The following is a 16,120-nucleotide window of genomic DNA, read 5'->3' as shown; positions in this document are numbered from 1 at the left end:
GTCATCTGCCTTGCCCATGAAAAATCTTCAAGATTAGTGTTACACGTAATTGTGAAATGAATATTTCATTCTCTTTGGTGCAGGTCAATCAAGAATAGTATTTTTAAATGCATCAGTCCCTTCTCTGGCTATTTAGCCTCAATCCTAACTCAGAGACTGTAGAAAGATTTCAGTTTTTTTTTAACATACAAGACTGAAAGGAAGTTAACACAGTTGGAATTGGTTCTGTGAAAGTTAAAAATATTTTGTCCATTTTATCTTTTCTCTTGCACAAATCATCTCTGCTAGGTCTCTAAGGATGTCCTTACCCTCACAACATGTACGTTAGTCCACATTGTGACTCATGGACACCCACTGGAATCTCCTCGACCCGGGGGCAGGCAGCTGTCCCACTCTAGAGGACTGGTGTAAAATGAGTAAAAAATTTGACAAAAGGGAAAATTTGATATTTTTGCGCCACTTAGATCACGTGTGGCTCACAATTTGTCTAACACTGTTTTTACTATTTAATAGCATTATTTTAATAATTTGAATCTATATATCAAAGAAATATATATGGCAGAAGCAATTACTATACTTATCATCATTTACTAATTAACAGTAGTTAACATAATTATAATTATTATTGTTCTCGAGAACTGCAGGGTTGAATACAATATTTGGGGTTGGTCTGGGGTAGGCACATGTCCAACAGAAATTACTGGGAGGGGGTGTCTCGGACAGAAAGTGTCATAATTTGCAGTAATAAATATAGTAAAGTACTTTTGTAACTAGAATGAAGGAGTTAGACAGTGTTCACTAGTAAGAATCGTTTTGATATTATCTGTTGCACAGTGTATTGTCATAGAAAATAAAGCTGACACTTTAAAATACACGAAGGCTGAACGACTATGCTTTATTGGTCTTTTGGGCAGATCTTGGTTACCGCTGAATGGAGCTTTTGCTGCCGTGTTGCGACTGATCTTTCTGAATTGAAAAGAATATTTGGGTGCCGGTAAATTGCCCGGGGGGGGGGGGGGGTACTTGGGTAAATTTTTGTTGGGTATGTGCCTCTGGCCTCTCAGAACCCCTACCCCATTATAGTCTTATTCTATGGCCAATTATAGACCCCATCTTAGTCACTTTTGGGTTAATTTAATTTTTACGACCCCAACTTAGTCACTTTCTGGGAGCTGTTTGTCAAATATTGAACAACAGCAATAAATACGGTAACATTTTTTTCGGCGAATATTTCCGTTCATAAATCACAACTTGCCAGATTTTTTGTACTCTCAAAATCCCGGAAAAGTGTGACCCCATTCTAGTCACCCTATAAAATAAAATGGCGCCCCCATATAGTAGCCGTCCAAAATGCGACCCCATCCAGCGGCACATCCCCATTAGCCCATTTATAGGAAGTGCCCCCCCCCCCCCCTGGGGTAAATTGAACTGTTATGACCTGTTAGGGCAACCTTACAACTACGATGGGTGGTACGGAACGGAAATTATGTGCAATCGGACTTTAACTTCCGACATAATTGCCCTAATTCATAGGCCCGAACATATCGCGTGCGCAGATTAAAATCGGTTTGTCAAGATATTCCGTCTCGTGATCTTTTCACAAATTGTTTTAACAGAATCGTTTAAGGCGAAGTAACATGTTGTAGGACTTTCAACAAACCTCCTCTCTTCAGAACTCCAGTAGTAGAGGTACACAAACTGTTTAGATTGTTTTTGTCTTCCTTGGAAGTGTTCGGAAAACTTCTTTTATCTTCTGAAAAGTTCGAAAAACGATTCGAACGATTCTATGGCCTTTGATCGACAATCTGAGAATCTTTGGTCTAGAAACTGCTCAGAATACAAAACGCGCTGCTGGAACGAGAAGAAATGCTTCAAATATGAAAACCTGCCGAGTATTTTTGGGAAAGTCTTAATCGGCCCCTCCCCTTTTCCAAAACGCTCCACTGCCTCTGTTAAATGCCCACAAGGTGATGCTCTGTTGATGCTCTGTTTCAGCATGCTGCCTTTACGGAGGCTCAACATTTTATCGCTGACTACACACCTCGCGTGAATACGATCCAACGCAAAAATAAAATTATGGTAAATAAATATAAAAAGCGATCATGGCTCACTCGCCCATGTACCTTTGTAAATAAATGCGTCTTTTCGGGGGCGCAGTTCTTCCGCTGCAACCATGGAAGAAGGTAGCAGCGACAGATAGGAAATGGCATCCCTTTCCTTTTCAACTCATTACCTAAGTTACAGTTTTCCCTACCCGTTTGTATATTCAACTCGTAAAGTCCCTACCCTTTTTATACCTACAGCCTGAAAAAGGTACCCCTTTTGGGCGAAGCCTCCCCGTATAGTTCAATATTGGGTGTACCGGCCGCCCTCATCCTTTCCCCTGTCCCTGCAACAGAGACTTCTGAGATTATATTAGAGGCGGAATATCCCATATCAAATGACATAGCTCCGAGCGAGAATTCAAAACCGAGCAACTTCCAATCAGAGGCACTTAACTGACCCCTAAAAAGTTGCGTCAGACGCATTGGCACCTCTCGAGGTTAGGGGAAGGGGGAGGAAGGACGGGTCCCTGTAGAGGATTTGGCGTGCAAAGAAAGGTGTCTGTTTACCATGTGCATGTGTCATGTTGTCTCGATAATTTGAATATACACTTATCTTCTTTTCATGTGATATACTTTATTCTTTTTTTGTCAGGCATGGTATGATGGTGGTTTTACTGACAACCAGCCAGTACCCCCGACGGGATTTACCATAAGAGTGTCGCCATTTAGCGGGAATAGCGAGATCTGCCCGCGGGATGGATCCCGGATCTTCTCTGAAATGAACTGGAGAAATATGCATGTGCACGTGAACAGAGAAAACATGCGAAGGGCGAGGAACATTTTGTATCCACCTAGAAAACGGATCCTGGCTAAGCTTTACGGAAATGGCTACAGCGATGCCCTGCAGTATGTCAAGGAAAGTCGTTTATCTTAGAACTATTGATAGTTATTTAATGGCTCAAACTTTGATAAATATTAGGTTTGGTTTTGCTTTTTTTAATTTCTTCTTAACGTAATCGAATGACCTTTGTTGCAACGGTGTATTGGAAATTGTATTCGTGACACAATTTCGTGATTATGAACAGAACTTCTCTAGCATATTGGAGAATTCGCAAAAGAGATAATTAGTTTGAGATTTAAGGTGGTCCTAAAAAGTTTCCTACCGTTCAATGGACCTTAAATTGATAAAAGTTTAAGGTGGCTCTGAAACTCATGTAAAGATTTTGTTTAAACTTTGCCAAAAGATTCAACTTGTTTCGCTGATCAAAATGTAATAATAAAAAAGTTACCGAACTCGTTTTTGAGTTATTAACAGTTAAAGCTAAAATTAAGGGTGTTTTAAAAAATTATGCCGTTGCTATAGTAACTTGTATTGTCAAGAGAACAATTACAACTTGTTCACCAATGATTGGCCATCTGTTTGATACCATAATTGTTGCGTCAACTGAAAGATAGTCGTAGTATTGATGCGTTAAAGTAAAGGTGCTGAAAACGACAGAAAACAATTTTGAGCCATCTTACAGCAAACGAAGCTTTCGACCGTATCTCACAGTCTTCTTGACACCAAAGGAAAATCAAGGAGGCCATCCACATCAGACGCCAACGTCTAATAAAAAAAAAAAAAAAAAAAAAACAAAAAAAAAAAACACCAAAAACACAACTGAGTTTCTACTAACTTTTATTAGTAGAAACTCAGCTGTGTTCTATTGGAAATCCGCGAATCTGATTGGTTCTCCCACTGTTTTCTATTCGACGAATAGAAAACAGTCGCGCGCGCAGCTCTTTAAGCGGTAAATTTTCTTGATTTTTGTCTTCAAAGTGCACAATATTGAAGGTTTTGGACTGTAATCCTTTAGAAGTTTCTACTAAAACAATTAGACTACTCGTCCTCGTTTTCTATGAGCGATAGTCAACTCGGCTGCGCCTCGTTGACTATTTGCTCATAGAAAACTCGGGCTCGTAGTCTAATTGTTAAATAGAGATGGGAGCTGCTATTTACCCGCCATTTTCAACTGCTTGCTGTCACATGACTAAATATTCATGAAACCACGTGACAACGCGGAGCTCACTTTGCTGAAGAACACCGTAAGATACGGTAACGATTAACATTTAGAAGTTCTATTGGATAAAGTTAATCCGAACACTGAACCGTAACACTAATTACTTTCGAAACCTCACTGGCGGCCGGATCGTAATTTGATGTAGCTTTCAAACGCATTTAAACAAACTGTCATAGAACAAATACCAGAAAAATTAAGAAATAGTTTTCTTTTGCTTTAGAACCCTCTTTTTGTACGAACTTGATCATATTAATTCACATTTGTTCTTTGCATATTGATTCTTCAGTAATACGCTATCACTTCTTAGATTGTACATTGTAGTGTCACGCAAAAGAGTAAAAAGTTTTTAATTTTCTATTTTGTATTTTTTTTTCGTGGCGCACCTGCAAACTAGCTCTTTAGCTAAGCGTGCTGACTGATTGATTGATTGATTGATTTCCAAGCAGCTCATTTGTAGATTATGACAATAGCAAGTTCAGTGCTAAGTATCTTTCTTCCGCTGCTATCTGATGTGGACGACTCAGTCAAATACTCCATCACTTCATTGTACAGCACCCGGCCAGCGGTCCCTTGGAAGTCGATCTGGTGCGTCAAAAAATCGAGCAACAAGCTGCCAGTCTGCGAGGATTTGTCGAAGCAGCTGGTGACGTCTATCTCGTATTGCACCTTGGGAAATTCTTTAAACTTCCAGTTGTTTTGTTTGGCTATAGCTGCAACGTCCTTTCCAGTGTAGAAATGAGACACTGGTAGACATTTCAGCCTGCCTTGAAAATCACGTGATAGCTTGGCAAAGTACGAGTCTTCTCCAGCGACCAGACAAAACATGGCACCGCCATTCGCTAACAGCTTAAAGCAGTTTTCCAGGGTGTCCTCTGCATCCATATAATGCAGGGAGCACATAAAATGAGCCATGTGGTAATGCTCGCTTTCGCGTGGCGAAGAGCTACGGGTGAAATCTTCGAAGCGGGTCTCTCGCCCTTCGAACGAAACATCGGCCAGACTTGCCAAGCATTCTGGTAATGGCGACACAGCTTTTCTGAAATCTGCAATTAGAGATGAACTGGGCTCGACGATGCAAGTGTGTATTGAAGGTCTCTCTTGGTGTACATTGCGTAGACTTGTAGCGATGGCTTGAAGAACTTCCATGTCGTGCTTGCCATCTGCGCTGCCTACACCAAGAACGCGAAAGACCTGGGAATTGATAGCATTGTCCGTCAGGTTCTGCATGATATGGGCTACTGCATCGCATGAGTAACTTCTTTCTGTTTTCCACACAGTTGACTTCGATAAAAAAGCTTGAAAGGCTTTTAAATATGCTCTGTATGAAGACGTTAGTGGCTGCTGCTTCATTTCTTCTACCGTGACGGGCATTGCTTATAACCGCTTATAACCCTTTAACTCTTTTTGTGGGCTTTTCTTGAACCGCCTGTTCTGCAGGGTAAATGCGGCCTGTTATCAATGGCATTGAAAGCATAACAGAGAATTGAAAGCATTGTTAACTATGAATGGTTTTGTAAGGCATACAATTTAGTTTCCAAGTTGTATGTATGTGTGCTTTGATGTCTTTCAATTTTCCTGGTAATTCTTTTGAAAACATGCGGGTTAATTTCGGATGTTTTACCCAGCTAGGCGACACCGAAAGTCGAAAAACTTCAGAACAATCTTTCAAGTGGGTACCTTGGCTGCCCGTGGAATCAACGAAAACTTCTTGTTTAAATAATCAATTTATTCATGCATTGCCCGTTACAATGGGTGCTAACTCCAATAGCTGGTATATAACTATGACGCAAACAACTCATTCCCCACTTTGCTCCGAGGAAAGGCTACCGTTCAAGACTTGAGCTTTTCAAAATTCGCTACGGTGGTTTATTTACCGTTATCAACTTTAATTCTAGTTGGTAATTAACCAAGTGCTTATAAATAACCAACGAGGCGTTTCGTTGCACCTAGTTGATGGTTATCATCTCGTGTCTAATTATTCAGTCCGCTGATTTCATTAAAGAGCGAGGTTTTATTCTACTGTTACGATAATTTCCCTTATTTCAGTCATTTCTATGTTTAACTGTATTAAGAATTTTATATAACACTTTAAAAAAGCCAAAGCAGCTAATTAGCCGAAAATCAATCTGTCTACTCGAGTATCATTATGTCGGAGATTACGAAGATTAAAGAGTGCTTAAAATAATAGATTGTTCTTTTTTCAGGCCAGAAGCTATTGTAATTCGTAAATCTATTAGTAACGGTTATTTGATTTAATTGTGTTCTTAGAAGTAAATAAGTTTTTGAATTACTTTACTATAAGTTACTTGCCGACCTCACTTTCTATGGGAACTTGTTAGTCTTGTTATTTGCTGGTTCGTCGCGTTTTGAAGTTTATACTACTTTTTTTAAAAAATGAACACCGACTTTTAGTTTGCAACAAGACGTGTTTCGATCGTTCAACGATCATAGTCAGTTGTGAGTTCGTTTACAATTGCGGTTGAATTGTACAAGGAATGGCGTGACATTTCAAACGTCAAAGTTAACGTACAACATTTAAATACGCGAGACATGGAACAATGCCTGCGAGTCTAAATATAGGGCAAAGAAATTAAACAGTATAAATAACAAATTGTTGTTGTTCGTCCTTCGTAATCGAAGATGACCAAAGACATCTAGTTTCTTGATAAATTGCTACGGTGTGTCCGGAGGTGGCTGATGAGACCAATCCGGGCAAGGAAGCCTTTCCTACATGTAGCGCAGTACTGCTCGCTTCTCCTCAGCTTGACGGGACCTGCGTTCCTCAGCTGCGTGGGCTCCTTTGGTGATGAGTTGGCATCAGGAGAGTCTGTCGGAGGCAAGAGACTCCCAGGACTCAGTGCTGATGTTGAAGTCTTTTGAGGAGACTTTCAGACTGTCCTTGTAGCGCTTTCGCTGCCCTCCAACTGTGCGCTTTCCAGAGCAGAGTTCCCCATAGAAGAGCTGCTTTGGAATGCGGTCGTCTGGCATGTGGGATGGCGCTGGGAAGGTCTGCCTGCTTTAGGACTTCTGTACGTGTCTGGGACTTTGTCCTGCCAGTGAATGTGGAGAATGTAACAAATTAAATTACAAATATTACACCAAATGATGTAAATAAATTAAATAAAATTAAATAGCACGACACTAATGTATAAGATATACGTTAACATAATACTAGAACGAAAGAGTTAAGTATTAAGTAAGTATTGAGCTGCTTATTCAACTTGGGGTTTTCCCAGCGGATGCAAACAGCCTCTTAAAATTAGCTGCAGTCTATTGGGTGCGGTATCCATAATAGAAAAGCAGTTGTTAGAAGAAGGCCTACGGCATGCCTCAGATTGCTGCAGATGTTGGAAAATATGTCAGTTTCTGCCCCTACTCAGATACTCACGAACGGGCGTTGAAAGATGACAGCTAGTTTCGCCGATGTAACAGGCATTGCATCCTGCACACGAAAATTTCATTTTAGTACTTTCCATACCCCGATTGATGTAAAGCCGGTTTACACTAGATATTGCTTTTGGTGTAAGCAACCGGCCGAGAGCTACTGTATGATTTAGGTATCACTCAGAAAAGCGAGTAAATCTCTCTTATTTTCAGCCTCATATGTTAACATTAGTCGTTTTTTTATGTCAAATAATGAAAACTATATTTAAGGTGGGAATTTACCGTATTTATTCGATTAAGCGCCCTCTCGTGCACTTCATCGTTTTAGGGGGTGGGGGTGGGCGCTTTTTCGAGGCTGGGCGCTTATTAACTTCTCCTACCAACAGGGTGGGTGCTTCTTCGAGGTTGGGCGTTTAATCGAATAAATATGGTAAACAGTTTTTTTCTTTTATTGAAAATATACATCTTTTGCATGTAGTTTTTCCCCTGTCACATAACATTCGAAATAATCTATAAGTTATCCTTTCAATAACTAAATGTATGTACTTGTACTTGTTTTCAATCACAGTACATTTACCGTGAGAAATTCACATTAATTATTTGTTTTCTCTGTCTGATTAAGAAATGTTGGTTTCCTTTTGTTTGTATTTTTTCGGAAATAAAAATGCCATCTTAAAGAGCACTTTATGAATGTCCTTTAGAAAGATTTTATCGCAAATCCGTATGACGCACTTTGAGCTGAAAAGCACTTGATAATCAGAAAAGATTAGAAGCGATTTTCTGTGATTTTTTCAGCAACGATCGATCATTACATGCTGCGAGAAATACAGCCTTTGTTTTTTCTCATTGTATGTAAGTAAAATGTAGCTGATTCTTATTTGATGATAATTAAACGAGCCAGCAACATTTACTGAAGCAAAAACTGCTCCGTTTTATTAATTTTCCTTCGACACAGAAGTATGTTTGTTGTGTTAATAATGCCCTATTTGCTATGCTTCAGGAGAGCTCCTGGCAGTTTTCATTAAAAAAAAAAATAATAATAGTAAACCTTTAGAAATATTTTTATTAGTATTTTTTTGTTTCAATACAAATATCGCCATGAATGACCAAGATGGAATTGGCACACCTTGCGTTTTAGCATTCCTCTTCGTGCCTTTAAAACTGCATACTGTAAATGGTTGACCAACTTGCCAATAGTCTGTGGCAAGAATTTCTATGTTTAATTTCTAGTTCTTCTCAAATGTGCCGTCAGTATTAATTATAAGTTACACATATAACTTTTGAGGGAAAATGACAAAATGTAATGATAGTGATCGCAAACCTTTTTTTTCATGGAAATGATTCCAGCTGCTGCCAGCTGAAATGAACCATGCAATAAACTCACAATCAATGTATTTAATCTCTTTTTGACAACATCGCTCAAAAGAAGAAATATATAACTTGTTTGCCAATAGACTCTGCCTTTATTTTGGCAAAACACGGTAAATAACTAATGCCTGTAAAACTACTTCCAACCAACCTCCCGCCCTCTCAGTACATGGTACACGTTATTTAGAAAGCAAAAAAGCCGACGAAAAGGGTAGCTTTTAAAATTTGTGTGAAAGTAATTTATCAAAAAAGGCATGCCACATCTTATTTTCCGAAGTAACGTACCCTAAGGACTTTGGCCATTATATACTTCGGTTCAAATTAATTATTCAGTAATTAGTCTTCACTACTTTTTCTATAAAATACGCAAACGCTATGCTTATAAATAAGTGACTCAGAAGCCATGTGGCTATGCCAAAATAAAGAACAGCAAATTGCTTATTTTGCTTAAAAATGCAAATAACTGACCTCAACCATAAAAATGAATATTTAACTTTTTTAATGATCGTCTTGTTCTAAGAAAAAATAAAGGAAACACTTCGACACTTTCTTTTCCTTCGAAACACATTGACACTTAAGCTTCTTTCTTTTTCTTCGTTTACTTTCTGTTATGGTAATTTTTAATTAACGATTATGGTAAATTGTTGATTGTGATCTTGAATTAATTTTTGATGGCAATCTTTCGCCTGCTGTGTAAGTATCATTCGCAGCATTAGAAATCAAGTGAAAAATCAGGCCAATATGAAGCTTTCGATAACAGTTCAGAATGATATACTTCAATCATTGTGACATTTAGTCCGACCCTGTATATAGTTTATTTCGAACGTTTAGAAGCAATGGAACGGTTTTTTCATTCACAAGGAATGAAACTACGGAAATAAATAGCTTTCTAGTAAGACAGCCACTTGAGTAGGTAGCACATTAATTAAAAACCACTCAGTGAAATGCTAACTGATTTAGCTTTAGAATTATGAATTATGTATACACTTCAATTAATACAAGTGCATTTAGCAGCATGCTTAACAGTTTGGCATACTAATACGGTGGGTAATTTTTTAAGACTCACGCTTCGAATGTACAAAATGACGAATTTCTCAATTAGCACAGTTTGAATTGCCATCTTATTCGCCATACAGTTTGCTTCAACTGAGCACCGATGTCGCTTTTATTTATTAAGTAGCTGAACTTTGAAGTTTTAACAGCTCCCCTTCCTACTTTGGTCGAGTGTTACAGAGGGCTTCATTTGGTCAAAAAAAAAATGAATGCATCATTTCCAGAAAATGCGTCCAATTCGCAAAACATGACCAGTTTTGACGATTGCCTGGACTGTGAACTACAAGACTGCGAATTTGGATTAAGCCAAACATCACAGATTGTTTTCATTACGCTTTCTCTCATATGCGGCATTTTCGCAATTGGAGGGAACTTAGCCCTACTGGTAGCCCTATATCGAACATCAGCGTTTAGCACCCGAGTCAATACCTACTATATTGTTTCACTAGCTGTTGCCGACTTCTTAATAGGGTTGACTATGACACCGTTGTACATCTGCTACGCAATGGCTGTTGAAACTTTGTGGCTCATCAAGCTTGAAGGTTATCTTTGGATTGTTACAGTGACAGCCACAACTTACAGCTTAAGCGCTGTGAGCTTGGACAGATTTATAGCGGTCGTATATCCTTTGCATTATCATCAAGTGATGACTGAAAAACGATGTCGTGTTGCCATCTTCTTTATTTGGTTTGGATCCGTTATCTTTGGCGTCCCCAGGCTGTTTCTTGATGATTTTGTAAAACTAGAAAAGCTATGGATCGCCTGTTCTGTTACCACGGTGGCAATTCCTCTGCTGGTCATGACGTGCTGTTATGGCAAAATTTTCTCGGTTGTTCAGAAACAGAGTCGGTCAGTTGCCGACTGCCAACTACCAAGTACCAGTGTTAACAACAAAAAAGCTGCAGTGACGATTGGAATAATAGTTAGCTTATTTATTGCAACGTTTCTTCCAAGCACAGTTGTGTACTTTATGCTTTTATTGGAAGACGATCTTTGTACGGAACTCAAACTAAATGATGTTTGGTTGTGGGTTGCACTTGTATCCTTCACCCATTCCTCATTTAACCCTTGGGTGTATGGACTTAGGTATGTAGAATTAAGAAACGCGTTGAAACAGGCTTTTTTAGATGACAGTGTTTAGTGTTATTTTTCACAGCTGCTGATGTGGTACCTCAGTATATGAAACCCCTTAAATTGTTGTTATCTGGTTACCAATTCCTTAGCATTTTTTTTCAATATATTATTGACTCGAAGCTAACGGACATTAAGTACATGCACATTCGGTAGAAATATACACTAAGTATTGTGATTTCAGTTAGCATGGGCAATTTTTTTAGCAGTCTCTTTTTTTTACATATAGATAGCGATGGCTATTATTTATTTATACATTTATATATATTATTCTGCTATTAGGATTAATACTTAAAACAGAATCCATTAGCCGAATCGCTTAACCGTTTAATACAAAAAAACATAATGGATATTTCGGGGTCGTCAGCGGCCAGCCTTCAGATCCCCCATTATATCTGTTTTGAGTGCATTTTAAAATTGTATTTCTTAACGACCAACTTCAACGAACTCTGTCACGGATTTTAACAGATATTTGAACAGCCAAAATTATCCGCAAATTAAGGTTATATCTTCCTTTAGACGTTCAAAGATTCAAAGAAAATGTTTTTTCCTGTGTGAAGTTGCCTACCACTTATTTCAGGACGTCAGCTTAGACCAAAAAACTGCGAAATCCCCGTGACGTAGCTCCTTTGGCGTATTGTATCGAACAATATGTATGCTAGTAATTGTCCCGTCATAAAACATCTGCTATCTTGGGATTAATAAATGTTGTGACTTCTCAAAAAAGTACATATATTTTACAAGATCGCTCTAACGCAACAGACTCAAAGGCAACTAAAACTATTAAATAAACACTAGCTGCAGAGAAAGCGTAGAAATGTTATAAACCGTAAACCCTTTATTAAGCTTCACCCCTTCCTCGGTGGGAGGGGAGTGGGGACGTGTTTGTTATGCACGTTTGAGGGCCGAGGGGCTCATGATCAATTGAAAGGAAGGATAAAAAAACGTTTCGGGACCTTCGAGAAATGGGTCCGAGATTTTTGTTACTTCTTGATGAATAGCACTTTTGTCGGAAAGGATTGCTTGCAGGAGAAATTTGCCATATAGTGTGACAACCAAAATGTGGGTCTTAATGGGTCAACCGTTAGCCGTAATATGGCCAAAAAAAATTTAACTGTTAATATATGTTGCGGCAGAGGAACCTGTCGCACTCCCTTCTATAAGGACCTGATTAGCAGATGTCTCGAATTATTGTTATCTGGGGATCATATCTACTTTATTTAAATTTCATTTTAGTACTTTCCTTATCCCGATTGATGTGCAATTTACACTAGGTATTGCTTTTGGTGTAAGCAACCCGTCCAGAGCTACTGTATGATTTAGGTATTACTCATCAGAGAAGCGAGTAAATATTTCTTATTTGCAGCCGCGTAAATTAACATTAGTCGTTTTGTTATGTCAAATGATGAAAACTATATTTGAGGTGAGAATTTAAACATTTTTTTTTATTGAAAACATACATCTTCTGCATGTAATTTTCACCGTGTCACAAAACATTCGACATAAAATTATGAGTTATCCTTTCAATAACTAAATGTATGTACTTGTTTTCAATCGCAGTGCATTTACCGTGGGAAATTCACATTGATTATTTGTTTTCTCTGGTTGATTAAGAAATGTTGATTTCCTTTTGTTTGTATTTTTCGGAAATAAAAATGCCATCTTAAAGAGCCCTTGATGAATGACTTTTAGAAAGATTTTATCGCAAATCCGTATGATGCATTTTGAGCTAAAAAGCACTTGATAATTAGAAAAGATTAGAAGCGATTTTCTGCGGTTTTTTTTTTGCCCATGATCGATCATTACTTGCTGCGAGAAATACAGCCTTTGTTTTTTTTTCTCATTGTATATAAGTAAAATGTAGCTGATTCTTATTTGATGATAATTAAACGAGCCAGCCCAGCCACCAAAGTAAAGACAATGCTCAGAAATGTTATTATTAGTATTTTTGTTGTTTCAATATAAACGTCGCCATGACCAAGATGGCATTGGCACAGATTATCTGCGTTTTTGCAATCTTTCTTCTTGCTACTTAAACGACATACCTTAAGGTTACTATGGTGAGCGGCTACTAATTTAAGCGATTTTAGCGAGTTGGGGCCAAAATCGCAAATCTAGTACTCGCTAAAGTTTGTCTCGGTCAAATTTAATACGCGTTAAATTAATACGCCCGCCCGCCAGAGGAATACAAAATTAATATAGTGGCCCTGTTCAACTATATGACAACGTCATAAGGTAGGGCAACGATTAGAAGGGTGAGAGAAGAGGAGATCGCCGGCATTGGGGAGAAAATGACAGATTTCCATGACGAGGACCCAAATGATAGTGATCACATTCTTTCATTTTTTATGGAAATAAATTCAACTGCTGCTTGAAATGAACCATGCAATAAACTCACAATCAATGAACAGTTATTTTGACAACATCGTTCAAAAAAACAAATACATAAAAAGTTTGCCAATAGACTCTGCCTTTATTTTGGCGAAAAACGGTAAATAACTGATGCGCTATTTCCAACCAACCTCCCGCCATCTCAGTGGTACACCTTATTCAAAAGAGCGAAAAACGCCAATGAAAAGGGTAGCTTTTAAAATTTGTGTGAAAGTAATTTACCAAAAAAGGCCACATCTTATTTTCCGAAGTTATTCACCCTGAGGATTTGGCCAATATACTTCGGTTTAAATTAATTATTCAGTAATTAGTCTATAAAATACGACTCAGAAGCCATGTGGCTATGCCAAAATAAAGGAGAGAAAATTGCTTATTTTGCTCAAAAATGCAAATAACTGACCTCAACCATAAAAATGGCATATTTGACTTTTTAAATGATCGTCTTGTTCGTAGAAACAATAAAGAAAACACTTCGACACTTTTTTTTTCCTTCGAAACACATTGACACTTCTTTCTTTTTCTTCGTTTACTTTATGTTATGGTTATTTTTAAACGATTATGGTAAATTGTAAACTGTGATCTTGAATTAATTTTTGATGGCAATCTTTCACCTGCTGTGTAAGTATAGCTCGCAGCATTCAAAATCAAGTGAAAAATCAGGCCAATATAAAGCGTTCGATAACTGTTCAGAATGATATACTTCCATCATTGAGACATTTAATTCGACCCTGTTTATAGTTTATTTCGAACGTTTAGAAGCAATGGAACGTTTTTTTCATTCACAAGGAATGAAACTACGGAAATGAATGGCTTTCTAATTAGACAGCCACTTGAGTAGGTAGCACATTAATTAAAAACAACTCAGTAAAATGCAAAATGTTTTAGCTTTAGAATTATGAATTATGTATACACTTCAGTTAATACAAGTGCATTTAGCAGCATGCTTAACAGTTTAGCATACAAATACGGTGGGTAAATTTCAAGACTCACGCTTCGAATGTACAAAATGACGAATTTCTCAATTAGCACAGTTCGAATTATCATCTTAAAGTTTGCTTCAACTGAGCACCGATGTGGCTTTTATTAAGTAGCTGAACTTGGAAATGTCAACAGCTCCCCTTCCTTCTTTGGTAGAGTGTTACAGAGGGCTTCATTTGGTCAAAAAAAAAAAGAATGCATCATTTCAAGAAAATGCGTCCAATTCGCAAAACATGACAGTTTTGACGATTGCCTGGAATGTGAACTAGAAGACTGCGAGTTTGGATTAAGCCAAACATCACAGATAATTTTCATTACGCTTTCTCTCATATGCGGCATTTTCGCAATTGGAGGAAACTTGGCCTTACTGGTAGCCTTATATCGAACATCAGCGTTTAGCACCCGAGTCAATGCCTACTATATTGTTTCACTAGCTGTTGCCGACTTCTTAATAGGGCTGACAATGACACCGTTGTACATCTGCTACGCAATGGCTGTTGAAACTTTGTGGCTCATCAAACTTGAAGGTTATCTTTGGATCGTGACGGTGACAGCCACAACTTACAGCTTAAGCGCTGTGAGCTTGGACAGATTTATAGCGGTTGTCTATCCTTTACATTACCATCAAGTGATGACTGAAAAACGATGTCGTGTTGCCATCTTCTTTATTTGGTTTGGTTCCGTTTGTTTTGGCGTCCCTAGGCTGTTTCTTGATGATTTTGTAAAACTAGAAAAGCTATGGATCGCCTGTTCTGTTAACACGGTGGCCATTCCTCTGCTGGTCATGACGTGCTGTTATGGCAAAATTTTCTCGGTTGTTCAGAAACAGAGTCGGTCAGTTGCCGACTGCCATCTGCCAAGTACCAGTGTTAACAACAAAAAAGCTGCTGTGACGATTGGAATAATAGTTAGCTTATTTATTGCAACGTTTCTTCCAAGCACCGTTGTGTACTTTATGCTTTTATTGGAAGACGATCTTTGTACGGAACTCAAACTAAATGATGTTTGGTTGTGGGTTGCACTTGTAGCCTTCACCCATTCTTCCTTTAACCCTTGGGTGTATGGACTTAGGTATGTAGAATTAAGAAACGCGTTGAAACAGGTTTTCCTAGATGACAGTGTTTAGTGCTATTCTTCACAGCTGCAGATGTGGTACCAAGTCTGTATGAAAACCCTAAAAATGATGTTATCTGGTCACCACATCCTTAGCATTTTTTCAATATTATTCACTCAAAGCTTACGAACATTAAGATTTTACTCTGTGTAGATTCGCTAGGAATATATAAGCAAATTTATATGTAATATAAATGCCAATTTACATGTAATATAAATTAAAGTTAATGTGACAACCATGAAAGGAGTTCAGAGAAGTCATAAGATCACTCTATTCAAATATGCAGATCTGTCACGCAATATGCTGCAAGACTATCACTCTTGCGTTACATTCAAAGGTCAAATTCACTTCTAGAGTGTGATGCGCTATACGGGCTGGCCAATCACATCGCTCCCTTTTCTATTATGTCAATCAAGGCCATGCGGTTTTATCTAGACTTGAGTAGTTTTACTTCAAATTCTCTGAGCTCCCTAGAAGAGTTTTCACAATAATCCAATAATCATTATTGCTGTGATATCCTTCGATTGTTTTTTGCTTCAACATCGCTCCATCAGTACTTTATGAGTTATCCTGGTATCTGCCCGCGAACTACGTTC

General features: G+C 38.2%; 3 protein-coding genes across 4 annotated transcripts in view; all 3 read left to right on the top strand.

The window, feature by feature from the left end:
* LOC144663590 (patatin-like phospholipase domain-containing protein 4) overlaps positions 1-4,344 on the top strand; it is a 10,654-nt gene extending 6,310 nt beyond the window's left edge. Inside the window, exons 4-5 of one of the 2 annotated variants that reach the window (XR_013572627.1) lie at positions 2,698-3,649; positions 4,009-4,344. Coding sequence is in view for 1 of the 2 variants with exons in the window: in XM_078524606.1 (XP_078380732.1) it covers positions 1-37 (37 nt within the window). In the remaining variant the exon portion in view is untranslated. Of the gene's footprint in view, positions 871-2,697; positions 3,650-4,008 lie in introns of those variants that run through there. The other variant, XM_078524606.1, reaches the window with a different exon arrangement.
* A 5,268-nt stretch (positions 4,345-9,612) lies between these two features.
* LOC144663638 (trace amine-associated receptor 365-like) lies at positions 9,613-11,386 on the top strand. Its single transcript, XM_078524646.1, has one exon. The coding sequence runs from the start codon at positions 10,116-10,118 to the stop codon at positions 11,049-11,051; it is 936 nt and encodes a 311-aa protein (XP_078380772.1). The 5' UTR covers positions 9,613-10,115; the 3' UTR covers positions 11,052-11,386.
* Positions 11,387-14,327: 2,941 nt separating this feature from the next.
* Positions 14,328-15,689, top strand: LOC144663253 (trace amine-associated receptor 2-like). Its single transcript, XM_078524163.1, has 2 exons — positions 14,328-14,400; positions 14,524-15,689. Exons 1-2 carry the CDS (start codon positions 14,328-14,330, stop codon positions 15,534-15,536), a joined length of 1,086 nt encoding a protein of 361 aa, XP_078380289.1. The 3' UTR covers positions 15,537-15,689.
* Positions 15,690-16,120: the final 431 nt, after the last annotated feature.

The sequence above is a fragment of the Oculina patagonica genome, chromosome 8, assembly GCF_052425735.1.
Source record: "Oculina patagonica isolate OP01 chromosome 8, crgOcupat, whole genome shotgun sequence".
Lineage (NCBI taxonomy): Eukaryota > Metazoa > Cnidaria > Anthozoa > Scleractinia > Oculinidae > Oculina > Oculina patagonica.
The sequence above is the reverse complement of the archived record's forward strand: the minus strand, read 5'-3'. Positions and strand labels throughout refer to the sequence as shown.

Bases quoted from the DNA above. Each gene is read 5' to 3' on its own strand.
- LOC144663638 (XM_078524646.1), top strand. From the start codon at position 10,116: ATGAATGCATCATTTCCAGAAAATGCGTCCAATTCGCAAAACATGACC.
- LOC144663253 (XM_078524163.1), top strand. From the start codon at position 14,328: ATGAATTATGTATACACTTCAGTTAATACAAGTGCATTTAGCAGCATG. The intron at 14,401-14,523 runs GTGGGTAAATTT...TTTATTAAGTAG, and splicing joins CAGTTTAGCATACAAATACG to CTGAACTTGGAAATGTCAAC.